This window comes from Arachis ipaensis, chromosome B3, assembly GCF_059453495.1.
Source record: "Arachis ipaensis isolate K30076 ecotype BB chromosome B3, ASM5945349v1, whole genome shotgun sequence".
Classification (NCBI taxonomy): Eukaryota; Viridiplantae; Streptophyta; class Magnoliopsida; order Fabales; family Fabaceae; genus Arachis; species Arachis ipaensis.
The window spans coordinates 135,423,321-135,433,773 of record NC_142438.1 but is presented as its reverse complement, the minus strand read 5'-3'; the positions used below and the strand labels follow the sequence as shown (position 1 = coordinate 135,433,773).

The 10,453-nt window shown below is 26.6% G+C and overlaps 1 protein-coding gene across 1 annotated transcript; it reads left to right on the top strand.

The window, feature by feature from the left end:
* The first annotated feature begins 7,017 nt into the window (after window positions 1-7,017).
* Window positions 7,018-8,389, top strand: LOC107631252 (nudix hydrolase 18, mitochondrial). The gene is made up of 5 exons (XM_016334636.3): window positions 7,018-7,210; window positions 7,415-7,526; window positions 7,614-7,697; window positions 7,779-7,907; window positions 7,991-8,389. The coding sequence occupies exons 1-5, from the start codon at window positions 7,113-7,115 to the stop codon at window positions 8,147-8,149; spliced, it is 582 nt and encodes a 193-aa protein (XP_016190122.1). The 5' UTR covers window positions 7,018-7,112; the 3' UTR covers window positions 8,150-8,389.
* Window positions 8,390-10,453: the final 2,064 nt, after the last annotated feature.

The following is a 10,453-nucleotide window of genomic DNA, read 5'->3' as shown; positions in this document are numbered from 1 at the left end:
TAATAATTAAATAATAGTAAAAAATAATAAATTCTGATTATATATATATATAAATTTTAAAAATCAATATTTTTATTAAAATTTAGTCAGTATTTAATCATTAAAAAAAGTGTGTAATTCGATACTATTAAATATAATTTTATACTATTAAAAATACTAATGATAATTAATTAATAGCTATAAATTACAAAATGTGCTATTTCTAATACTACTATATATATATATATATATATATATATATATATCATATCTGTTACAAATATGTTAATTTTAAGAGTAATTTTAGAAAATTAACCGTATAACAAGCAATCCATTTTAGTTAAAATTATAACAAATTATAAAATAAGTTAATTATAAAGTCTATTAAAAATGAGTTTTTATTGAGTTTAAATATTTCTTCTAATTGATTTTTTTAAATATTTTTGTTTGTAAGAATATTAGGTATTTTTTTATATTAAATGTTGACAGCAATATTTGTTATACAATATTAGTCTCCCAAACTTTATTTTAAATATCATATATTGTTGTTAATTATTTTTAACTTAAACATCACACAAGATTACATTATTCATTCCCACCTTATTATGATAAAATGAACTCATCGTAAATGACAAAAACTATGCATAATAATTATAATTTCATCAGTAATAATGAAATATATACTGTAACTCTTCTCCGAAATAATTTCTCACAAGCATACTTAGCTTATTCCAAGTGAACACATGCCACCAACATCTGGAAAACAAATTAAAGCTTAACATATTTTCCTTTATTTCTATATATTCTTTTTTGAATGCCATTGATAAATATAAAATTCATCATAATATGTAAGAACCCAAAAATAAATTTGACATCAAATAATGTATGTGAAAACATACAATGAGGATTGAGAGTATCTATTTATAGATTAAAAATCAAATTTAATTATAATGATAAAACAAAAATGTACTATAAAATTTAACATATATTTTATATAAATAGCTAATTTAGTAACTAAATTTTTATATATACCTAGCTAATTGATGATAAAATTATCTTAATATTGAATTAAGTAAACATAAATTTTTTTATATTGTATTAAACATTTAATCTATAATATCATAATAAATATAAATTTAATTTTGATGCACCATCAATATAAAATAATTTTATATGTACATTTAATTACGTAATATTACGTCAACAAAAATTAATAATCTTTTACATTAATCACGTGAATAATCTTTAAAAAAAATATAATTAACCCCAATAATTATATACACCGTTTTACACTTTCATTAATCAAAACTAAACTCATGAAATATATTATAACAACGAATTTATGGTGTATAATAGAGAGAGAAAATTTAAAAATGGATTGGGTCAAATAAAATTAAATAAAATGTCATGGTATTAAATAATTTGTTCATAAGACGCCGTTTGGATTGCAGAAAAATTGGTTCACCGTCAAAACGATAAGAGTCAGAGTCTCTCAGATTTGGTGTGCGGAGAGAAATGCGAGGATCATCCATTTATCTCTCTATCTCTATATTCTGCTGTCTACATTACTCGTTGACTTCATCAATCCAATGCTTGTCTCACTTCCTGTGTCTCCTTTCATTTTAATTTATTTCCACCCTTTCATTTTTTCTTATCTAGAACAAACAATTATTGTTATCATCTTTTCAAACCGATTCTTCTATAAGTTTCTTTTCTAGATAGGCAGACTTTTTTTTTCTCGCGTTTACTTAATAAATATATATAAATGTATATATAGTATTCTCGTTATCTAAAGAAAACTTTAGGAGTGCATGTAAAATGTGTAATATATATAAAATATAATGTATATTAAAGTAGTTTAGGCACGCTCAACATTGATCAATCCATCAAGGCCAAAACATGTTTTCACACTTGAACTTACTTTTTTACATTTTTGTAAAATATATTTTAAGCCTTTACCATTGTATTTATTAAAAAATATTTGTAATATGTTAATATACAATTAAATATTTACATAAACTAATTTTATATTGAGATTGATGGCGATTAAATTAACAAAAATTAATAGTGAGAGTTCCATCGACAACATGACAGCTAATCGATGTAGTTTATGAATACCATCATACTTTTTGTGGTACTTCGAAAATGGCCAATTTGTCGTTGTACTCTGATCTCTACCTTTTTTATTTTTTTTCTTTTTCTTGTTGTCTATATGTGTATACTTGATCTGCTTAGGTCCAAAATATTGATTCCTACTATGATTTGGATACTAGCTTAATGTTATCACATGGATACTTGAAAACTTTGGTAAATATAATAAATACTAGTTATTTAGAAATTTTGAGGAATTTTATATCAAGATTATTTTAGAAAGATAAGATATGTTACGAATAATCCATATTACTATGGGTTTTTAGTTTTTACCGAGAGTTTGAAATTGGACCCTGAGGACTCAATTAGCATGTCCATGATTGCATCTAAAGGAGCTATTTCTATAGATATATATGAATGATTACTATCTTAGAAGCGGAGTCAATACTCAATAGTAACCACTAGGTAATAAACCTAGAGAGCTTGGTCTCAAGTAAGATATAGAAAAGAAAAATACTAGGAAGTTAATTTTAATTTTATTTACAGTGTTCAATTTTATACCGAGTTATCTAACTAATAATTATATTTTGTCAATGATTATTCACATAAAAAAGTATTTTTTTATAATAAATAATTAAATATATATAAATCTTTTTTATGCTAATTGTACATTAAAATTAAATTTATTTTTTAATTGTGCTTATTATTATATTATAACAATTTATATGTCTACCTATTCATTTAAATTTTTAAAGTAAGTAATTTCATCGATAAATTTAATTAAAACTCAACAAAATAAAATAAAATAAAATACAAAAAATATGGTTATATTTTTTTAATAGTATCCAAAGAAATATAATTATATCACAATTTTTTTTCAACACTATGTATATGTTAAAATAATCTATTAAAATCGAGTAAAATATAAAATATACATTAAAAATAAATTAAATTACACATATATTTATACATAAATATATTATAATTGATTTTTAGTGTGCACAAATCATTTTTGTATTTTTTTATATTACCATTGATAATTTATTTTTTATATTTTAAAATTCAATATGTATTTGTATTTTTATAGTATTTTGATTTTAGAATATAATATCTCTCTCTCTTTATATATATATATATATATATATATAATGAAAAATAACATTTCCTTTGAATCCGTAAATTTGAACACGTAGGCACATTATTATATGTCAATGACACTTACTAGAGTTCTTTTATTAATTGGTTAGCTTGCGATTTTATTGTTGTTGTCTTGATATGATTTTGAACTGTCAATTCTGTTTAATAGATTGAAATTTGTAGCCATACATCAAAACTCAATTATTTCTTTTTGTAGGTAACAAGAGTATCATCATCAACGATATCTTGTCCATGTTAGTTCGTTGTGAATTTTAGGGTTGCCGTGTGTAACAGCAAATTAAAGTGTATTTCGGTGGATAATGTGCTTCGTCTTCTCAAACTTAGGATTAAGAAGGAAATCAAACTAGTCGTTGTCACCATGCATGGCTGAACAGGTTAGAACCTTGTTTATTGTTATTATAGTTATTGTGATTATTGATTCTGCTTGGCACCCCAGTTTTTTGTGAATGCATAAACATGTTTCTAGAATTTCTACTATTCCTTTTGCCCTTTTTATTATTGCTTATTCAAATGATGGTATATATATGAAAGTAACAAAGTGTCTCAGTTAATTTTCATTGTGGTGGTCGTTTTCTCATTGTAAATTTGTCATTAGGCAAATTTCAATATAGAATCAGTGATTTCAAAAAAAAAATTGTTTTAACTTTTATTGCTGGTGCTATTAAATTCTATAGCAATCAGACAATCACCTATTTAATATATTAGAAATACTGCAAATAAATGGTGTACACAATATAATTTTTTGATTTCTCAGACTATCTTCAACTCGACAGATCAGGACTAATTTATTGTTAAAAATTTGCACACAATATAATTAATTAGTGTAATATGTATTACTTTTCTTATATAATATATACCAATAAACCTTATATTGTTAAATATTTACTGATCAAAATTCTAACTTAAAATTGACGGTTAACAGAAATTAGCTTAATATTAGACTATATTTGATAGTATATTTTTTTTTTGTTTTAATTTGAAGGGAAAAGAAATAAAAGATAGAGGTTGAGACTTTATTTTTTCTAGGAAGTTGAATATTATTAGGAGTCCGTGTGGTGCACTCTATCCATAAATTATGGGTGAAATAATTTGATAATAGATGATTAAATTGGTTGCTGGGTATGATAATTGATAAGGACGTATGAAGGATTCTAGATTTGGATACAAGAAGAAGCCTCTTTCATTCACACTACTTCACGCACAAATCAAAATAATCCATATATATTTATATTTATATTTCTATGATTATGAAACTTTAAAACGCTGCATGATCTGCAGCATCTTCAACTGCTGCTGCATGTGATTGGGTGGTCCATCTGCTTCTTAGTGTCATTTCCTTTATTTTATAGTTAAACCCCTTTTTTGGGTCAAATATTGTCATTAATAATTTAATCATCAATCTAATATATTCTCATAATTAATTAGTTAGTGTTCATATTTGACATAAAAAATAATTAAACATCATTGAATATTTTTTAACAAAGAAATTTGTTATGCTATGCAGAATGCGGCCGAACCCATCTCTTGGCCGTTGGGCTGGCCCCACTTTCCTAATTTTTTCAAAGGGACACACTTTCTTTTTTTAATTATCGACTCTGTACAATAAAAAGAGGCCTATTAGTTTTAGAAAATGAAGAATATAGAAATTAATTTTAGATTTTATGATAAAAATTTATAATTTATAAATTAAAATTGAAAATAAATAATTTTAAAAATTTTAGTTCGTTAGTTGTAAATAATTAATTAATTTATTTCACTTTTTTTTTTAAATTCCCTATTTTCTTAAATTGTGTGTTTACATGCTACTTTGAAGTTCATACAACACTTTCGATGAAATAAAATGAAGTAAAGCTTTTTACTTTGACGATTCTAGTGAGGATGTGTTTTACTGAGAAATACAATTAGTGAATGAAGAAATTGATTACAAACATTTTGTTAAAAAGAAAAACTAAAAACCTTTTCTACACTAACAATATATATATAATCACACCCATTTATCATCATTATGCATCTCAATAATAACTAATAAGGCAATTAAAAAGGTATACTTTCACCAAATGGCTCCGTAAACTCTAGTGACAATCAATCTAATACTAATATTCATAATTGTTTTTACAATTTTAGTAAGAAAGATATTGTGATGATTGAAACTTGTAAGTGAATATGAAGTTGAAGAGAAGATAAGAGAAAATAAAGTAGATGACAGCCACATAGGAACTCAGATGACACGTCATTTACACGTGTCACATCCTGGCATACATTGCGGCAGATCTGCTCCCAAATGGGTCCCACGTCCAACGTCACTCACCTATCCCATTCCCAATCTGCCTTTTATTTCTGGATTTTGTTTATTTTGCTCATAAAGGTCATACACTCGGTACAATTACAAAAAGGATTTAACTAATGAATGTTAATAGAGAATTTTGTTTTTGATATTGCAATAGTATTGGTGTTTTCTCAAAATGTGGTTTGATGGGGTGTTATTTTTAGATGTAGGATCGTTTAATTAGATAAATAAAAATTGGATCGTTCGATTTGTGAGAGTACAGAAATCGGATTGAGGGATTTCTGTTAAAAAAATTAAAAAATTTGAAGTATAGAAATTGAACCCTTCAATTTGTATATCTTCCACATTTTTAAAAAATACAAAAAATTATAATATTAAGGTATATCACTACTTTTACTTCTATATACAAAAAAAGAGCCAATGTTAATACTGAGAGTTATTGTTAAGTAATAAAAAATAATTATTTTTATTGATAAATTTTTTGTGGCTAATTATTTTTATTGATATGATAATATATATTTAATTATTTAAGTAAATAATGTAAAAAAACTATTAGTAGTGAATTATAATTTCATTAATTCAACTTTTATTAATAAAATGACTTAATAATTAATAATTAAATTATAAAAATATTTTTTGAAAGGTTAATTTGTACAAATATAAATATGTGGTTGAATGAAATAAAATTCTTTGATATTGTCATTGATTAATAATCAAACAAATAAAATCAGTTATTTAAAATTATTATTTATTTATAAATAAATTAGTTTAAAATTCATAAACAAAGAATACGGAAATATAATATCAATATAATAAGAAATTATGATATACATAAAATTTTAAATTTAAACTTGTTATGTTATATAAAAAAAAGAAATTGGCAGACATGTGAATGAGTGGAAAAAGAAAAGGTTACTGAATAACAGTAATTTTGAAAAACAAAATTAGATAATTTATGTTTTTGAAGTTATATGTTAAATTTACCGATTAACTTTTATAAAAAATAAAATTTTAAATTTTTTACCAATAATAATTTGTACATAAATCTTTATTTCGGACCAATATTCTTTTAATTTTTTCTCAATTAATCTCATAGAATATGATATTATACTATAATAGATTAAGAGAAATAAAATGAAAGTGATATCACACTTACAAAATTTTAATAGGAAAGAAAATATGTGGGAAATTTTTTTATATAATATGAAACTATATTTTACAAAAACCAATCAAAAAATATATTTAATAAAAAAATTAATTTTAATATAAAATAAATTTATATATAGAATAACGATATTTAATTAATAAAAAATAATTGTTTATATTAATTATTTAAAAATTACGAATATAATTAGATAACCGTATAAAACTTGATCAAAATTAAACCGTTTAATTAAACCGAAAAACATAGAGATTAGGAGGGGGAAAGTTGTCTAAATTTATAAAAAAGTAAAGCGGTTTCTCTCTCCTAAAAAGGCACATAGTTTCTCTCTCTCTAAGCAGTTACCACACTATTAAAAGGGTCCCCTTCCTCACTTCGCGTTATGCTATCCACTAAACCACAACTTCCCTTCCTTTCTTCCTCTTCTTCTCAAAAATGGTGGCTTTAGTTTCCCAGGAAAATGTCGTCGCATTGGTTTCTCGTACCGGTCGGGAGTTACAGCGTTACAGAAAAGGTCGTCGCCAAGTTGTGGGGTTTGTCTCTTCCTTCTCCTATCTATTCTTCTTCTTATTCTCCTTCAATTATGGGAAATTTGGGACATTTTCCTCTTTCTAGTTTCTCATGGTGAGGTTGGGTTATGCTGAGTAGTTCTCTGTTAAAACAAAAAAAGAGAATTTCTCAACAAGACCCTGTTCTGGTTAATTAAAAGTTGCTAATACGGTGAACCGTGTTTGCAGATGCATACCATATAGATATAAGATTGAGGAGAAAACTTGGTTGGGCGATTTAGACGAATTGGAAGTTCTGGTTATTAGTTCTCAGAAAGGCAAAGGAATGCTATTCCCAAAGGTACAGTGCACCCTACCTGTTATTAATTTATTTCTTATTACTCAATAATCCAAATGTTAATTATTTGTGTGGTTTTCAAAACGCCAGGGAGGGTGGGAACTTGATGAATCCAAAAAGGAGGCAGCTTTGCGAGAGACCATAGAGGAAGCTGGGGTGCGAGGCATTGTTGGGGTAAGCCTAAGCCTTAGCCTTTGCTTTTTGACTTTTTCTTTCTTTCTTTCTTACAACTAAGTCAAAGTTTGTGTATTTTAGGGTAAATTGGGGAAATGGAGCTTCAAGAGCAAAACCCATGATACCTTCTATGAAGGGTACATGTTCCCACTTCTTGTTGAAGAGCAACTTGAGTTCTGGCCAGAGCAGAACGTTCGTCAAAGAACATGGGTAAGTACTTGTGCAATCAATTGGATTGAATGTTTCAATTATTAATGTTTGAAGGTTTCTGATTTGGGGGACTGTTATTGTAGATGAGTGTATCTGAGGCAAGAGAAGTTTGTCAACACTGGTGGATGAAGGAAGCACTAGACAGACTTGTAAACCGTCTCACGGGTCAAAAACTACTTGGTCGTGAAACAAAGCAAGTTCTAAGTTGCATAGCATCAGATATGTCCAATTGCCAAATCTGACTCGCTTGTAAATATTTTATATTTTCGAGGCTAGAAGAGAGCTCTCAACATTTTTTCACCTTAAATCATATCGGTATCATAGTATATATAATAATATTATTCATAGCCAATAGGGTTTCTAGCTTCATCCACCTTGCATAGGAGTTTGGCGATTGATTTCCTCTCAATTGTTTTTTTCTCCTTAAACTAAGTGTGGATTCAGATTTAATCAATTTTTATACATCCCTTTCTCTCTCTTAATTGCGAGACTTGTGGAAACTATTAGGAGGCACGAGAATCACTTTTGCTTTTATTTACAAGATAGGATAAGGGAATGGATCACACCAGGGACCAAGTAAAAGAAAACTGCGGATTAGACAAACGACAATTCTTGCAAGGTTAATTAGAATTTATTCGAAACAAATTATAATTTTTCTAACTACAGTGTAATGGTTATTATTTCGATTTTTTTTTAGTCTACGATATGATGAGTTCTAATAAACAAGACGAGTGAACTAATTAGTCGATTAACTTGATTTTACCAATGTCTTATTTAGACTTAAAAATCTTATATTCCACTCATTCTCCTCCCTCAAGTACTTAATGGTAGTTTTAGTTCTACTATTTTTGCTTCAAAAGAAAAAAAAAATGATCTAAGATTAAATTATCCACTCATAACATGGATAAATTACTAACAGTATATATATAATTAGAACTTCTCTGAGTGGTAGTATATGCGAGTATAAATATAAGGTGAGTTCTATAGTATTTTTTACTATGGTGTCTAAATTGTCTAATTTATTTTTAAAGATAAAAAATAAAATATTTAAAATAAAAAATAAAATATTTAAAATTTATTAAATATTGTTTATTTGTCTTTTTTGGTAAGTTAGGCACCATCTCAAAATTTATTTAAAAAGTAATGGTTATTATTTCGATTTTTTTTAAGTCTAGGATATGATGAGTTCTAATAAACAGACGAAAAATAATTAGTCGATTAACTTCTTTACCAATGTCTTATTTAGACTTAAAAATCTTATATTCCACTCATTCTCCTCCCTCAAGTACTTAATGGTAGTTTTAGTTCTACTAATTTTGCTTCAAAAGAAAAAAAAATGATCTAAGATTAAATTATCCATTCATAATAATAAATATTATCTATTTGTCTTTTTTGATAAGTTAGGTACAATCTCAAAAGTACCATATCATTCACCTAAATATAATTCCAAATTCGATATTTAATATACATAATGGTTACATGCATAAACAGATACCAAAACTTAATATTTTTTCTCCTGTTATCATTGGTTATTTTGATGGTTAGTTAAAAAATTGACGAAAGTAATTCATGGTCAAAAAGTTTCACACACATGTAACAAATGGTTAACCATAATGAAGTTGTAAGAGTACCATAACTAGTTTTGAAATATTCATTCTTCTAGTAAAGTATGTCTTTTGTCTCTGATCAAGTTTTGACATAGTTGTCTATATGATGTGATTCCTTTTCTCCGTAGAAGTTTTTAAATAATTTTATCCAACTAAAAGTCTAGAACATTTTTTAATTCCTACAATTACAAGGTGACATTGAGTGATATCTAAAGGAATCTTGGCTGCTATGTAATTTTTGTATTAGTAACCCAAATGGTACGAGTTTAATTAGTGTATGCAGGCAAAGTTAATGAATTTGATCCTTTCCTAACATATGTTCTTTCATTCGAACTTTGTGTTATACCGTTGATGTCTTTATTAAGAGTGATCCTATCGGTTTCAACGGAAGATCCTTCCAAGTTTTGAGTCAAAGTTAGATCAATCTAAATCCATTAATCAAACGACTATACCGTGGTCCATGAGAGACAAATCAGAGTCATGGTCGCAAATATTCTTAAAACCACGAATAAATCACCGTAATTGTATCAAAATAGATCTAAACAAACAAAAAAATTATCATGCGACTTCTAAAAGATTATGGACGTTTAACAAATGGTCATGTTTAGATATTATACTTCTTAGTAGCTATTTTGAATTTTCTCATGTTTATGAATAATACATAAAATGTATGTATGTTGTTTAAATAATGGAGAAGGCAGGGTATGGTAGTGAGAGGGTGAGAGGAAAAGGGAAGGTGCGCGAAGAAGCTGCAAATTGTGTAAGAATGATCCCACCATTGTTGTTGGGTTGTTTGCTCACACACAATGTGCGAGTGTTGTCATGAAGCATGCATGGCACATACAAGTTGGTGATGGGAAGGGACATATTCCTATTTTTAAAGACAGAGGCCACCAATGCTTAAATGTGTTTGCTATCCACTGAAATGACCAAGATTAC

Bases quoted from the DNA above. Each gene is read 5' to 3' on its own strand.
- LOC107631252 (XM_016334636.3), top strand. From the start codon at position 7,113: ATGGTGGCTTTAGTTTCCCAGGAAAATGTCGTCGCATTGGTTTCTCGT. The intron at 7,698-7,778 runs GTAAGCCTAAGC...TGTGTATTTTAG, and splicing joins GGGTGCGAGGCATTGTTGGG to GGTAAATTGGGGAAATGGAG. The intron at 7,908-7,990 runs GTAAGTACTTGT...CTGTTATTGTAG, and splicing joins ACGTTCGTCAAAGAACATGG to ATGAGTGTATCTGAGGCAAG.